The 16938-nt window shown below is 35.7% G+C and overlaps 1 protein-coding gene across 1 annotated transcript in view; it reads right to left on the reverse strand.

Annotated features, from left to right (window-relative positions):
• The window catches only part of PCNX1 (pecanex 1), a 219248-nt gene that overhangs the window by 61281 nt on the left and 141029 nt on the right, over nt 1–16938 (reverse strand). Inside the window, 8 exon segments of the mRNA XM_036737003.1 lie at nt 643–820; nt 2125–2266; nt 4773–4923; nt 7570–7662; nt 13748–13853; nt 14230–14339; nt 15313–15404; nt 16580–16690. Coding sequence (XP_036592898.1) covers nt 643–820; nt 2125–2266; nt 4773–4923; nt 7570–7662; nt 13748–13853; nt 14230–14339; nt 15313–15404; nt 16580–16690 — 983 coding nt within the window.

Consider the following 16938-nt stretch of genomic DNA (forward strand, 5'->3'; position numbering starts at 1 on the left):
CTGCCTCCAGGACCTTCCTACTATGAAAATTCATTCTACATATTGTGACCGATCTTCCCAAAATGTAACTTTCACCTTCTCACTTACCTTCTTAAGATCTAAGGCTCCCACTTCAATCTGGTTTTCAAGGCCTTCTGTAAATCAAGAACCCTCTACTTATCCAACCTTGATTACAACTCTTCTCCAATCCATAATGATGTGTTCCAACAAGACTGACTCCCTCCCTTCCCCCCAAACACACTACACTCATTTCTGCCTATATACTTTTGCATATTATTCCTGCTTGCCCTTCCCTACCTCCAAAGCAACTTGGCCTATTCAACCATCTTTTCTCTCTGTATGTGAATACCACTTACTTTTCAGGGCCTAACTCAACTTCTCCCTCTTTCAGGAAGCCTTTTTGGATTACTTTAGACCAGACTATTTCTTTCTTCTCTAAAATTCTGCTGCATCTATTAGTGAATATCACAGTTTAGTACTTAGCTAAGAACATTTTTCTTTTACCTTTAGTACTGAGAAAACAAATTTTTTGCCAGGAAGTAAAGTCAACCCAAATTTTGGCATAATGATCTCAGAGTATTCTACTGTTATTGTTCAGTCCAGTTTCTAAAGCTGAGGACAAAATTTTCAATGTTGAGTTACCTTGTTGAAGAATATGGACATGAAGAAGAGATCTAATAACATTGTTTCTGACAAAGCTTCATAGTCAAATTTGAAAAAGAGCACAGTGAAGATGACGGTGACATACTGACAAGTTGGGCTGCTGAAAGAAGAACGCAGCAACTTCAAACCGGCAATGGTGATCATTAAAGCGCCTAACCTGTTACAGGACAAAAGCAAAATTCATCAGCTGCTGACTATGTGACATATCGAATAAATTCAAACTAACATCACTTTTAAAAGGCTCAATTTACTTGGCTTTTAATTTCTGGAGGAAATATGAGTGATTTTCTATTGGTTAACTCAAATAATATTCTTGGGTTTCACATGTTATGAAACTTCCTAGTCCAATTAAGTCAAATCCTAAAGTAGCTTAACTACTTTTAAGCAACATGGACAGTTTTCCATTCATTCAATCAATGAACTTCCATTTAGTATCTACTATGTGCTAGGTAGTGTTAGGCCCTATTTTAGGAACAGAAACAAAAAAAGGCACTGTTTCTGTCTGTAAGGAAGTTGTATTCTACTTGGGAGCAGGAAGGGAAAACATATTGTACACACCTAAGTTACAATACAAGATAGTTTGATGAGGGCAAAGGTACTTCAAGAAAATCTGTGGGGGAGACAATTATTTTCAGCTTGGGGAATCAGGGAACAAGGGACATCTGGACAGAACCTGATGGAAAAGAATTCTGAAAGGCAGACTTTGAGAAAGAGTGAATTTCAGGCATGGAAAATGGACTTCATGGATCCATAGAGATGGAAGAAGGAATACTAAGTTCAAGGAACAACTTATGGTCAGTTTGGCTGGAATGTAGAATCGGTGAGGACTAGCATTGCAGCACTGTAAAATCACACTAGGAAAAGACAGGGGAACCAGACCGTGGAGCTAGAATTCCAATGCTGAGCTGAAGTTTGGAGTTTAATGCAGAGGCAATGGTTTTTGAGTGGCAAAATGACACGGGCAGACTTGTACCTTAGAAAGATTATTCTGTCAGCTGCAGTGGGTTAGAGAAGGAGGAGACAAAGGACAAAGAAACCAGTCAGGAGGCAAATAGTCCAGGCCAGAGGTGCTAAGGGCCTGAACTGGGTTAGTGCCAGGATGAGTGGAAGAAACAGGAGACTGGGGTGGGGGTGGGGGCGGGAGAAGTCCTGTAAATTGTTTTTAAAAGGGAAAAAATGTTTTAAGAATAGTAAACAACAATGGTGGTTTGGTCATTTGGAACATCAATTTTTAAAACAGATTATAGTGTTATAGGGAGAATAGTAAGGCTAACTGCATCAGGAAGTGAAAAGCAGAATGAAAAAAAAAAGAAAAAAAGCCATTTTTCAAAACTTCTCAGCTATGATGGTGTCTGGCACATAATAGGAAATCAATAAATGTTTGTTTATTGGTTACCTCACAATTTTGCCTAGAACAGATCTTGATAAGGCAGCCTAGTATTGGAAGACTTTCATACTTACTCAGTATCCAGTTTCTTAGGACTAGCAATAGTCTTTGCACTGCTACTGAGCTCATTAAGAACGATCAACGGGTAGATAACATTCTTCTCCACAAAAATAAGCCATACATGAAGTTTCTCAAACCACATAATATGGGCTGCATCTATCAGAGTAACAAAAATAAGAAAGACTATGTGTCATCCTGGAATTACAGATAACTTAGTCAACGGATAAGAAAGGGAAATCTTACTTTATTCAAAGAGCAATTCAAGGTTAATGCAAGCAAAATATGTATGAAATTCAGTAATTCATACCCAATTCATTATCAACTTTTAAGTGATCTGTGAAATCAACAATTGGCACCTATAAGATTAAAGGTTATCATTAAAAGTTATATTATTATTAAAGATTATAGCCCCCTTTCTTCATCAAAGTTTTATTTGAATAACTTATCCTAAGGCAGAAGGTAAACCTAGGGTTTTGAAGGCTACTTAGCACAACCTAAACCTTTGCAGCTTTCTCTTGGAAAAATTTCAGGGAATGTGCCCAGGGACAGACACTCCCATTTTTATGATCTTTTGGGCATACAGACCTAGTAGTGATATTGCTGGATCAAAGGGTATGCATAGTTCTATAGCACTTTTGGCACAGCTCCAAATTGCTCTCCAGAATGGTTGGATCAGTTCATAACTCCACAAACAATGCATTAGTGTTCCAATTTTCCCAAATCTTCCCCAACATTTATCATTTTCCTGTTGTATCATGTTAGCCAATCTGATAGGTGTGATGTGGTACCTCAGAGTTGTTTTGATTTGCATTTCTCTAATCAACAGTAATTGAAGGCATTTTTTCATATGACTATAGATAGCTGTAATTTCTTCGTCCAAAAACTGCCTGTTCATATCCTTTGACTATCAATTGAGGAATGACTTGTATTCTAATAAGTTTGACTCAGTTCTCTATATATTTGAGAAATCAGGCCTTTTTCAGAGACACTAGCTGTAAAAATTGCTACCAGGCTTTCTGCTTCCCTTCTAATCTTGGTTGCACTGGCTTTGCACAAAAACTTTTTAATTTAATGTAATCAAAATTATCCATTTTGCATTTCATAATGTTCTCTATCTCCTGTTTAGTCACACATTCTTCTCTTCTCTATAGATCTGACAGGTAAACTATCCCTTGCTCTCCTAATTTGCGTACACTATTATTACCCTTTATGTCTAAATCTTATACCGATTTTGACCTTATCTTGATATGTGGTGTAAGATGTTGGTCTATGCCTAGTTTCTGCCATACTACTTCCCAGTTTTCCCAGCAGTTTTTGTCAAATAGTGATTTCTCATCCCAGAAACTGTAGTCTTTGGGTTTATCAAACAGTAGATTACAGTAGTCACTGACTACTGTGTCTTGTGTACCTAACCTATTCCCCTGATCCACTACTCTACTTCTTAGCCAGTACCAAGTAGTTCTCATGATTGCTGTTTTATAATACAGTTCTAGATCTGGTACGGCTAGGCCACCTTCCCTTGCATTTCTTTTCATTAATTCCCTTGATATTCTGGACCTTTTGTTTTTCCAGATGAATTTCGTTATTTTTTTCTAGCTCTGTAAAATAATTTTTGGTAATTTGATTGATATGGCACTAAATAAGTAAATTGTCAGCCTGCCCATGAACAACTTACATTTATCCAATTATTTATATCTGACTTTATTTGTGGGAAAAGTGTTTTGTAATTGTGTTCATATAGTTCCTGGGTTTGTCTTAGCAGGTAGACTCCCAAATATTTTATACTGTCTTAAAAATGTCTTAAAATGGAACTTCTCTATCTCTTGCTGCTGTGCTTTGTTAGTAATATATAGAAATGACGATGAATTATGTGGGTTTAACAACAGTCTTAATTTAGTTTGTACAGTGCAAAGAGCACTGGATTTGAATATGAATCCCAGCTCTGACAATTATAAGCTATATAACCCTAGTCTATCATTTTACTTCTCAAAACCTTGTTTTCCTTACCTAAAGGATAAAAAAATAATACTTCTCCGTGTTTCAGGGCTTATGAACAAAAAGTGACAATACATGAGAAACATCTTGAAAATTAAACAACTATGTAAATATATGCTATTAATATTATAAGTAAAAGTTCTCAACAAAAACTGCTCAATTTTTGAACATAAACTGAGTAACAGATATACACACTATTCTTTGTATGTGATGATGGTGCTCTATCCTCTGTAGGATATTTGCTTTTGAGTTATTTTCCTAGGAATGGTGATGGGTGTGCACCACAATACCACAGTATATATTATGAAATGGCTGGACAATATTACTCATAGAAGAGAGGTGATTCTCTGGGCAAAGCTAGTCAACATGAAAAGAGATTAAACCCGGGGAGATGGTCCTACTAACATAATCAACTTAGTTAAATAAACCAATACTACTAAATTTTTGAAAATATAAGGGCCCCAACTGAATAGAATTTGCAATGTCTGATTCCTGAAAAGATAATTAGTTTTTAAACAATGAGCAATTTGCTCTCTAGATAAGTTTGCTGACTACAGAATTACACCAAAGGAAATCAGGTAGGTGGTAAAATGATTCTCACATTTAACTATAAAGATGAATGGCATTTTTTCCAATTAAAAATGAATGTGTTAATAATGTTACTTACTTCGAACTTCGAACTGGTAATATTCCTTGGTTTTCAGCAGTGGGTGAGAGAAACAGTGCCACGGTAGCTGCTTCCGGACCTGAGGCAGCATGTAATGTGTTAAAAAGCCTACTGAGCCCACCAAGGTATAGAGAACATACTTCAGAGCAGGCTAAAGAAAAAGTAAAGTTGAAAAAAATGAAATAAATAATTTTGAGACAAAGACTAAACTCACAATTAACCTGTCATTTCTTTGAATTTGATTTCTCATGTAACAATGAAATACAAACATAGGCTAGTAATAGACTGTTATGAGGTCAATCAACTTTAGCCTCCAGAATCAGAAAACATTTGTCTATAGTTACTATTTCTATTTTTTTTTAAGTATAAATCATTTATGGAAGTAAAAGCTAACCAATATACCATGAATGTTTAAATCAATATGGCTTCCTTTGGGGTGAAAAAAAAAGTCTCTACAAGTATTGCTGATATGGCTAGGAGAGAAAACTGGGGGTAAATGTTGCTGTTCTATCAATATCCTCTGTGACTTTCTGAACCATTTATGAAATTACTTTGGCCCTCAACCAGACAAAGTGGACATGTCCTGCTTCATGCTGCTGGAGGAAGTAACACAATCCTACTGACAGGAGTCAACTAAAAATTTGTATTTTCTAACTCAATTGAGTTCTCAAAGCACTGGAAACCTTTTATTCCTAACTGAACCTCTACTACACTCTCATATAGGAGCTATTCCAATCATTCTCTTCTCTCCTCAAGCTTCCTTCTCTATTTATCTATCTCTCAGCAGAGGACCTCACTTCTTACTTTGATGAGAAAATGAGGACAGACATGTCATCTCTTATCCCATATTTTTAAACTTTTCATAACATCAGCTTACATTCTCTCCTCCTTTGCTATTCTCACTAATGAAGATGTGGTGCTCCTGTTAGTCAAGGCCCTCTTTTCTACTTGTGTGTTTGATCTCATCCATTTCTGTCTCTTCCAGCAGCTTGTGCTTTTGTTGGTTTCCTCTCTATATAATTTTCAATTTCTCAACATGCAATGGTTCTTTCTCTTTCACTCGCAAACATGCCCAAGCTTTTGCCACTCTTAAAAACCCTCACTTCACTCCACCTCAAGTCATTGCTCTGTGTCTCTTTTTCTTTTCCCTGACAAACTCCTAGGAAGGCCCCCATTTCCTCATCCTTATTCACTTCTTGAACTCTTGTAATCTGGATCCGAAGCTCACCACTCCACTGAAATAGCTCTCTACGGTTATAAATAGTCTCTTAAATGCTAAATCTAATGTGAGCTTCTCTTAAGTAATTTACACTGGCAACCAGTCCCCCTTCTTAGGCACTCTTCTTTCCTATTTTATTGTAACTCTTCTCTCTTCCGGATTTCCTCCTTCTACTGGATTCTCATCCATATCCTACATCCAAACCCTGGTGTCCCCCAAGGTGCTGTCCTAGGCTTCTTTTCATACTTCTATACAGCCTTCTCTGGATGACATTATCAGATCCCATGGATGCAGTTTTCACCTCTATGTGATGTATCCCAGAATTAGATACCTAGCCTTGGTGTTGTTCTTGAACACTATTTATTCATGGTATATCTGAAATCCAGAACATCCAAAATGGAATTAATCTTTCTTCCTAAATTAAAATCCTTCCACAAAGTTCTTTATTAGTATTGAAAGCACCACTTTTAACCTAGGGACAATTCCTCAGCCCTTCTCTCCCTTTCACTCCTCAAATCACTCAGTTGTCAACTCAGATGCCAATTCAGATTCCCCAACATTTTTTGCATCTATTACCTTTAACCATTCACAAGGTGTAACACTAGTTCAGGTTCCCATTATAAATCACATCGAATAACTGAAATAAACTAATTGGTCTCCCTGCACCTAGTCTCTTACATTTCTAATCCAGCCTCCACACAGCTTCCAAAACAACATTTCTAAAATACAAGCCTGACCATATTATTCTCTTGCTCCTCTATTTTCTGTGGCTCCCTACTACTACCAAGATAAGATGCAAACTTCTTTGGCATTTAAAAACCTTCACAATATGGTTCCAGAATATCAGATTTCTTTCATAAATTCCTTTTTATACACTCCAAATTCCAATCAAACTTGCATACTTGCTATTCCCTCAACTCGGCATTCTACCTCCTATATCTGTGTCTTTGCACAGGCTGTCTGTCTCCCATGCCTAGAATACACCGTCTCCCCGTCTCCACCTAAGAAGATCCCTGTCTTCCTTCAAGGATCATCTTGTCCCACATGATACAGAAAGCAAAACCTAGAAACCTTTGGTTCAAAGCTCTCTCCCTCCTCAAGTAATCATGTATTTCTTACTTATCTATCTGTACCTCCTCAATTAAAGAAAAGTTCATTGAGGGTCTGTTTTATCTTTGTATCCCTTGTGATTTACATGCAGGAGATACTTCATAACTGCTTAATGGATTAGATTAGATTAGATTAGGGATGAAGAAGAGTTTTCTTTTATCTGTTGAACTGCAGAGCATGTTACTAATATAGACATGTTTAGAAATAGGTTTGTGATAATGTGTATACATACACACACACACACACACACACACACACACACACACATATACACATAAATGGTTACATTCAAATGAAATGAAATCAAACGTCAGTCTACACATTCGGGCTAAAAACTGGTTCTGTACACAACATCCTCTTTAAGTGACTCCTGCACCATAACAAGGGAATATTACAAATCAAATCAGAAATGAACCAACAATAAGAAGCTAAGAGGGTTTCTTGTCAAGAGAAAGATGAATACTTTACCTGTAAAACTGTGAACACTGTGCTTACATGAATTGCAAAATACAGCACACCAATCACTATGCAAACTATGAGGTCAGATTGTAACCGTTCACTCTATAGAATAAAATAGAAACATTAAAATGAATTAATCTGATTTTTGAAAAATGCTTGCTTTCCTACATAATCTCAATCAACACCATGAAATTAAGGGATTTTTCCATGGCTGCTTTCCACTGTTCTAATTTTTTCCTCATTCACAATAATTATAGCAAATAAACCTCATCCCTCAATCTTTTTAGTTTTAGTTTCTAAAACAAAATGCCATTATAGAGCAAAGGAAAAATATTGAGGCTAGTCCACAAGCAGGCATTGAACAATTCCTTTCTACTTTATAGGCTGAACTTGTATGTGTTTTCTGGACATTTACCACTCTAACTGTGCAAAAATGCTGCAAAGTGTGAGGAGAAAGGTTAGGGGGGAAAAAAGAAGGCAATTAGGCTATGAAACTCAATAACTAAAAACTTGAAAAGTACACAGATAAAAAAGAAATAACATATGAATGAATACTGTAAGGAGGATCATACAACCTACATATAAGGTATTATTATCATTATACAGATGTTAACCAAAAAAATCCAACAGAGACACAGAGCTAACTATGGTGACACAAGATCCCCAGCATTTAGATGTGTATAGTGGGGTAGCTTTTGTATTTTGTATATTGATTTTCTTATCATTCAATAATACTACTTGTATTTACTACTATCTGAAATTAGTAATTATGAAAAAGATTCATACTCTCACTACATCCTCACCTAAAAATAAATGTTTAAATTATAATTCCTGACACTGTTTCAACAATGTCTCTTAGATTGAAATTCAATTCAGCTAGCATCTATTAGAACACTCCATTTGAGGCAGCTAATTTCACCTACCAATCAAAGAAGATTGCTCTTTCTCCCCTCACACAAATTCTCATGTGTGCAGGATATATGTATGGGTCACTAGACATATTAAAGGATATTTGTAGAATTTTACAGGTATTTATTAGGGTTACATCGATGGAGCCCTGAATGAGGGAACTACTTCAGGCCTTTAGCAATGCAGTAAAAAAGAGCTTTGTAGCTTCAGCCAAACTATGGGAATTATGTGAATGGCAGAGTTTTTAAAAATTACTGTTATTTTCTTTACTAGACTTATGAAAACATTAGGGATTTTACTCTGCCTACATTTTCCACATTGGAAGGTGCTTAGATGGTGTGGGATAAAGGCAGATCTGAAGTCTGATTTTATGCACTACACGTACTATTCAGAGCTGAGTAAACAATTCTTATCTCTACCCTGTTCTTTTTATGTTGTCAACACTAATGCTTACATTTTTCTGACTTCATTTCTAAATCAACCTGCTTTCTCCAAAGTTACTAATGATTTCTTAATTGCCAAATCTGAAGGTCTGTTTTCAATATTCATCCTTCTCAATCTCTTGGCATCATCTGATACTGTTGACTACATTCTACACTTGATCCTCTCATTTTTCTCCTCCTAACTGAATGTCTGCTCTTCTTTGGTCTCCTTTATCTCTATCTGTCTCACCCTCTACATGTGGATGGTCACACCAAGGCTTTGTACTGGGTCTCTTCTATTCTCTCTACTCTCCCTCTCTTAGTGAGTGATTTCATCATCTCTCATGGGTTTAATTATCATCTCTATGCAAGATGACTCCCAAGTTTATATATCCAGCCCCAGGTTCTCTCCTGAGTTCTAGTTACACATTTACAACTGATAACTGGATATTTCAAGCTGAATGTCCTGTAGGCAACTCAAAATGAACATGTCTGAACCAGTAGAACTCATTACCTTTCCTGCCAAAGTCATCTTTCTTCCAAACTTCCCCTATGTCTGTCAAAGGTACTCCCATCCTTCCAGTTAACCAAGGTTTACAACCTCTGTATTACCCTTGACTCTTCATTTTCCTTCACTCCAAATATCCAATCAATTACCCTATCTTGTCATTTTTGCCTCGACGATATCTCTTATATCTATTCCCTTTTTTCTACTCACAAAACCCCCACTTTAGTTGGGGGCTGTATCACCTCTAACACATACTACTAAAAAAGCCTCTTAGTTGGTTTTCTTGTCTCAAGTGTCTCCACTCTCCAATCCATCCCAAACTATGCTGTCAAACTGATTTTCTTAAAGTGTAAGTCTGAATAAATCCCAATGGCTTCCTACTGCAAGGAGAATCAAATAAAAGCTACTGTGGCTGGCTTTTCAAGCCTCTTAACAACTTATCCCCAACTGAATGATTCCAGCTTTGTTATACATTACTCCTGGGAATGCAATCCCTCCTCACCTTTACCTCTTAGAGTCCCCTTGTTTCCTTCAAAATCGAGCCTTTCCTGACTGCCTTTGGTTGTTTCTGACTCCATCCTACCACCACCCAAAGAGCATTTACCTTGCATTTATTTTGTAGACTTGCTTATGTACATGTCTCCCCAGAAAGAATGTAAGCTCCTTGAAGGCAGAGACAATTTCATTTTCATCTTTGTATCCCCAGCGATACACACAAAGTAGGCTCTTAATCAAAATTTGTTATTGATAAATTCTGGAAACAGAATTTATGGAAACTCTTTGATTCAATTCATCTGCCTTTCCCTCTAGGTTTTCCAAATAATCTGAACCTGTGTTGCTTATCCAATCTCAGTGCCTATTTCCATCCAAAGAGAATTTTCCACTCTAGTCAGATTATACACATACTGCAGGTGTTCCTGTCTCATCTCCAATCTTGTCCCATTCTATCCTGCATACTGCTACTGGATAGACCTTCTAAACGCGCAACAAGAATGACATCACCCCTTACTCAGAACTTTCTATGGCTCCCTAGTGGTTACGAGTTAGCATTCAAGCTTGTCACTCTTGACTAAGCATTCTACAATTTAGCTCCAACCTACCTCGTAGGGTAGCTGGAAAAGCAATAAAGTTTGGAGAGACCTCAGTTCAAATAACACTGGAAAAGTCATTTCACTTGAGTGTCAGCCAATTCATCTATAAAATGGGAATAATAATATTTTCACTGTCTATGCTAGTGGCATTTTGGGTAAATTATTTTGAAAACTTCAAACTGCTAGTGGAAAAAAAGCTGATGTTAACATTCAAAGAGTGAGAAGACTGGAAAGTTAGGAAGATATCAGGGTGTAAATAGCTTTAAGTGACAAAGGCATTTATATCTGACCTCTGAGGTAACAAGGGGCCGCTGGAATATATTGAAAACGAAAGTAATGCCAATGTGAAAATGAATATTGGTTTTGTATTTTATAACTGATTTCACTCTGTAATTGACTCTACTTAATAACCTTACTCTGTATTTTACGAAAACTTTAGCCTCTTCTTTGTCTCTGAAGGAAAAAGCTTATGAGTTCAAATTTCAGGCTTCCTCCTTCTCAGTTAGATGCCAGAATTTCAGTTTCCCTACTGATCACTTTTAATTAAAGAAAATCTCTGAGCTAAAGTTTAAAAGTTCAATACTGTCATTAAACATTTTAATTCTAAGGAATCTCGGCACCACCTGCAAATCACTTTCTGCCAAGGAAGCTTTGTTATCTCAACTTCAGCTACTGAGAAACTCCAAGGCATTTGCGTATTATCCTTGAGAATGGACAAACTGACCTTGTCTCATCTTAGCCTCTTCCTTGGTCAATTAAAGATGGTCTTATCTCATTCCCAGGTGCCTGTGAATCTGCTACTCCTGGTTCACTATCAGAAGCCTCAGGATGCAGCTGGGTCCCATAAATTAAAAAAGCATTCCTTCAAGACAGAGAGAGGTTGCCCTGATCCCACATGTATGTAGGCTTGCTTTCCTTAATGTAACCAATCATGATTCCTCACTCCCATGATGCTATCAATCCCATAACCAATGACAGTATTTTTGTTCTGTTCTTTGTCCTATGCTTATAAAAATGAGTTTCGTTTTCATTTCTGGGTCTTTGGCATAAATGAAGGCAATTCATTGACTGTTTTACTGGCAAGTAGTGCCCCTGTTAATAGAATTATATCTTGCTTGGACAAGTGTGCCATAGTTCACCTTTTTGTTAAGTTTCACTTGCTATAGTCACCATAACAATGCTTTAGGAAAATCATTTTGGTAACCAAGCGGACGATAAATGAAAGTTGCGAGAGACTTGAAGTAATAAGAACAATTAGAAGACAACTGCACTAGCCCAGGTAAGAAGTGAGAAGGATTGTATCATTAGAGAGACTGGGATGCAAACGGGGGGGGGGGGGGGGAAGGAGAGAGGGTGGAGAGGAAAGGGGAACAGGCATTTATTAAGCACCTACTATAGCCCAAGCACTGCGCTAAGTACTTTTAAAATATTATTTCATTTGATATTAAGATAGAAGAAATGTTGTGAAGGTAGAAATGATTTGATTTGCCAATGGATTAGATTGTCAAGGATGGATCCAATGTGTCAATGTGGGTGACAAAGACGACAGCAATAGGAAAGAAAGTTCGTAAGAGGAAATCGAGCTTTAGGGGAAAGATAATGAGGTGGTTTGGTCATTTTGACTTTGAGACACCTATGCGACATCTGATGCAAGCTATCCAAAAGACACCCTCTTCTCCTCTTGCAACTCCCTACAAAGGTTAGAGACCAGGCAGGAGATGGTAGCATAGGATAGTAAGGCCCTCTCCTCTCCTCTCCTCTTCCCTCCAGAGGCTAGACTATATCAAAGATGAACTTGAAAAAATGTTAAGTTCATTTTCATAAAATTTTGTAGGGATGAAAACTTAGTCATATGAATAAATCACTTTGATATTTTCTTGTTCATTTTTCTTAGGATTCAAATCTGTTTTTCCCCAAACATTTGTTATCTTCCCCTCCTTAAATATCTAGGAAGGTGATCTCTGGCAGGGAATGCCACCATGTGTCCCTAGGTTTAGTTCAGCTTCTCTTCCCATCTTGGCTTTCTCAGTGTCAGTTTTACATTCTGAAGCAGCACAACAGAAGCCAAATGTGGTGACATCATTGTCACTAATGGAACAAAGTTAAGGACAGAAATGCTGACAGTCTTCTTCTTTCTTCTTCTTATTTTTACCTTATCTTGATATGTCCTCAGGATGATTTGGCTTTATGGGATTTCTTGTCAAGCCCTCTCTAAACTCCTTTATTCTCACTACCTTTTTTAGTCAGGTCTATATTTAAGTCTACTACTTTCCACAAATATTAACAATTCAAAGTAACAATTTAGATAAAATATCAACAGAGAGACAAAAAATATATACACACATATATTAATTCATATTTTAAACATGCCTAATGATTCTTACCAATAAACACCAAACATGACAAGATTTTTTAAAACACCCTATTACCCAGGGAAATGTATATATTGTATATTTCATACCCTCTTTCAATATGACTATCTGTATGACCCACCCCTAGAATGCTGCATATGGTTTTATAACTGTACCAATCCTAGAGTTTAGAACAGAACCCAAGGCAGCCTGAGACTACTGTGAGAATAGTTATAATGTCTTCTCCCTTCTCTCTCCCCTTCTCCTTCCTTCTAGTTGCTCAGGCTCCTGGATATAAGAAACCTTTGTGTTCCCTGAAAGTCTGGAGACTAGAAATGCCAACAGCTACAGGAGTCAGAAACTTGCTTTCAATCTCTGATGCTGGTAGAGAGTGATGACAATAGTCTTAAAGCCTGGGGAATCTTACTTGTAGCATCAGATAAGAGGAAGAAGACAATTTGTGCCCACATGGATTTCTTCCCGCCCCTATCTGAAAATTAAGTTTCTTTAGGGAAAAGGGAATAAATTATAGAAATAAATATTTGAAAACAGTATCTTGCTATTTGAAAACAACTTCTTAATTTTGTATATGCTACCCTCAATTCAATGTAATTGTTCAAAATTTTATCATTCTATGAATAATGATATCACTTAGTTTCAGCTACTCTAAAATCTATTCTCTGCATATTATCTATTTCACTACAATTTGAAAATCAAGATTGGGAAGAGGTAGTTCATATGTGCTAAATTTCATAAATGAACTAAATAAAACATATTACAATGCAATGAAATTATGGTCTTCATAATAATCTGTTAGAAGTTTTTTAAACAGTGTACAAACTTTTCAGTGTATATGATTTATAGTTTTAGGTGGTTTTAAAAGGGACAACACCTTAAAGAACTTACAACAGAATTTCTAAGTTTGTCAGGCAGCGGGTCTTTTACTTCTGAGAGAGGATCCTCTGGATTTTTCTCTTCTGTATTTGGAAAAATTTTTGATTGCACCAAAGAGCTACAATATAAAGGAAAACTACATCAGACAAATCAGTGAGAAGTAGTGGTTCAAACAACAAAGAGTCTGTTTCAAGAAGGAAATGAAAAGATGAATCTAGTTTAATCATGAACTAATGATGTCAAACTAACAAGTCTAGATGTTATAAGCTAATTGAGTATAACATTTAGTCTTTTCATCATACAATATACAATTCAATACCTTTCAAATCTGCTTATGTGGCTATAATCATCCAAAGTTATTATGTTTAGAAATCTAAAACAAAAAGTCACAGCAGTAGCACTTTGAGATGGGCTAAGGGAAAGAAATCTCATCCAAAAAGCTTATATGCTTATGTGAATTTTCTTAATTCAAAATGGTCTTTGGTTTTACTTACAAAAGTACAGATGGATCACTACTTTGTCTGCTGAGATGATAGGATATCGCCACTAATAAACCACAAAATACAGAGAAAAGTACAGGAATATGTTGGCCATCCCAAGAATCCTGTTGGAAAAAAAATGAGCAGAGTAGAGTAATAAGCCTATAATTACTATTTCACCTTTTAATGTTTTAAAATTAACATATGGGTAAAAGGAAATTAAATTCAGCAAGAAAAACACAGTACATCTTTCATTTTGTTTTCACCTACAACAGACTACACATTCTCAATTTCAGGCGAACTGCCCTTAGGGTTACTTTTTATTAGGTGACCTTCCACTCCTAAGCATTTGTTTAACCAATTTCATTTATACAATACAATTATTATCCTGGCAAGTGTGGTCAGGAACATTCCCTTCTTCCTGAAAACTTTATGGGATCAAGTAATTTCTACAATTCATTAGCAAAATCTCTAATCTACCTTTTCCTTTCAGAATTATATAATTATAAATTGCTCTTGGTTATCACATTTGTCTCTATTATACTTGATTCTAGGGTGGCTCGGGTCTGCTATTAAAGCTACCACATTATTTTCAAAAGTTTTTCGTATCCCAAGCCCCTAAGCAGTTACATAAGTTGTGGACATCCTCCATATGTATTAGCTGCCTTACTGGGTTTGTTTTATAGTACCTATGAAAAAGTTTTGTTTGATGGACATTGAATAAACTTAAAGTAACTAATCTATCCACCAATCGACAAGGATTACATGCCTACCATTTGCCAGGCAGTATGGTAGGAACTGGGGACACAAATACATTATTAGCTAATCAACAGCATTTCTAACTTCTAAATTTCATTTTTAAGATCTGACACTCACTATATTTCTCCTTTAACCACTACTTAATTAAGAAAGCAATTTAAAGAAAGCTATTCTCCAAAATCACTCTTAAACCAATTAAATCAATATATAACATATTAAGAGTATGCTAAGACTACAGTTAGTAAAATGACATGACTGCAGTGACAAGAAATGCAAAAAACATATAATTATCTTTAGTAAGTAGTAACTTAACAAAATAAACTTTAATTTATTGCTTACCCTTAGAGCGCCATAACACAGTCCATACAATAATGCTACTGCCACAATACTACAGATGAAACTGTAAAGTGCTGCAAGCAGGCTTGTGGTAGCTAGATATTTAGAAAAAAACCTAAGTTAACCTTTTGTAATCATCTACAGAGAAAAATAGTGTATAGATTTAAATGTTTTTCTTAAGTTAAACAGTCTCTACTGGTTCTGGTGATACTCTGAAATTTTAAAGTCAAACAACTGAGAGGACTAGACACAAAGTATAATTGAAAAGTCTGGTATATCCCTTAAAATTCTGAGAAATAAAATTAAATTTGATGGTGAAGAATTCTTTAAAAGGTAAAGGTGGATGAACCAGTTATAAATGGAAATAATTCAAGCAATAAACAGAAACTAGGAAAGTAGGGTGAAAGGAAAAACTAAAATGAAGTAATGGTAGCAAAATGTCATTTCATCTTCTGGCTCTGGATAAGGCACTTTCTATTATTAATTTTACTACAAAATTTTAAATGACTTGAACCATTTTAACTACAGAAGAAGCAAAAATGGAAGTAGGAAAAAAAAGGACTAACATGGATTTTTAAAAATTAGAACTAGATAGCAGGTGAAACATTAGGGGAAAATATTTCTTCTTGTTATTCAAGTCATCACACCACGTATAGTAATCTCAATATTCTCCTATTATTCCATCATGTTTCCTTTATTTTTTTAAAGACAGGAAATTTATTAAGGAGGAATATTTTTCAACCACAAATTCTGACTGAAAACAGATTTGATTCTCCCCCACACCCCCCCAAAAAAGCTTCTCCAGTAAAATATTTTAGACTAAATACTGGTATTCCCTTTATAAAAACAAACAAATAAACACAAAAAAGAAAACAGATACAAACTATTTTTAAAAACCGTTATATTATCCTTTCTCTCATCCTATTGGAATTTGACGGGGAAGGACACAATGTTTCATAAACATGTTAAATCTAGCTGATTTTCCTATAAACTTAAAAACTACAAGTTTTATTAAAATGGTATCTTATCACATCTTTTTTTTTTCTTATCACATCTTATATAAGAAGCTCTAATTTCAGTAATGTAGGGTCTTTCATTGAAAGACACAGATGACCAAACTAAATCTTGGTCTCTTTTTGATACAAAGTAAGTAATGCTATTTTACTTCAGGTCTGAAAATAAAATAAATTACATACATTAGAGGCTACTAATTAACACTGATGATTAGACATTTTGATTTTGTTCTCTCCAATAAACAAAATGCACTCACCATTGCCACCAAACACATGAATATCCAGTTGTTCACAAAGGTACATCACAAAAGTATTCACCTGAGGCAGGAGCCCAACGAAGAACACTATGGGGAAACATAGTGTGAACACTACCCCCCCACAAAAAGAAATGACATAAAATTAAGTTAATATAAAATGATCTTTCCAGTAACATATGCCTCAATTTCTTTAGGATTATAAAATGATGACATATTATCTAGAATTGACATTCTGATATAAATAATTATTCTAAAATTTTAAGCTTCCTAAAAAACAGCTACTTCAGCCATTTTAAATGAGAACATCAAGTATACAATTCACAAGGGCATGTGATTCACTTACTCTGCTTAATAAATAT

Source organism: Trichosurus vulpecula, chromosome 8 (assembly GCF_011100635.1).
Source record: "Trichosurus vulpecula isolate mTriVul1 chromosome 8, mTriVul1.pri, whole genome shotgun sequence".
Taxonomy (NCBI): Eukaryota; Metazoa; Chordata; class Mammalia; order Diprotodontia; family Phalangeridae; genus Trichosurus; species Trichosurus vulpecula.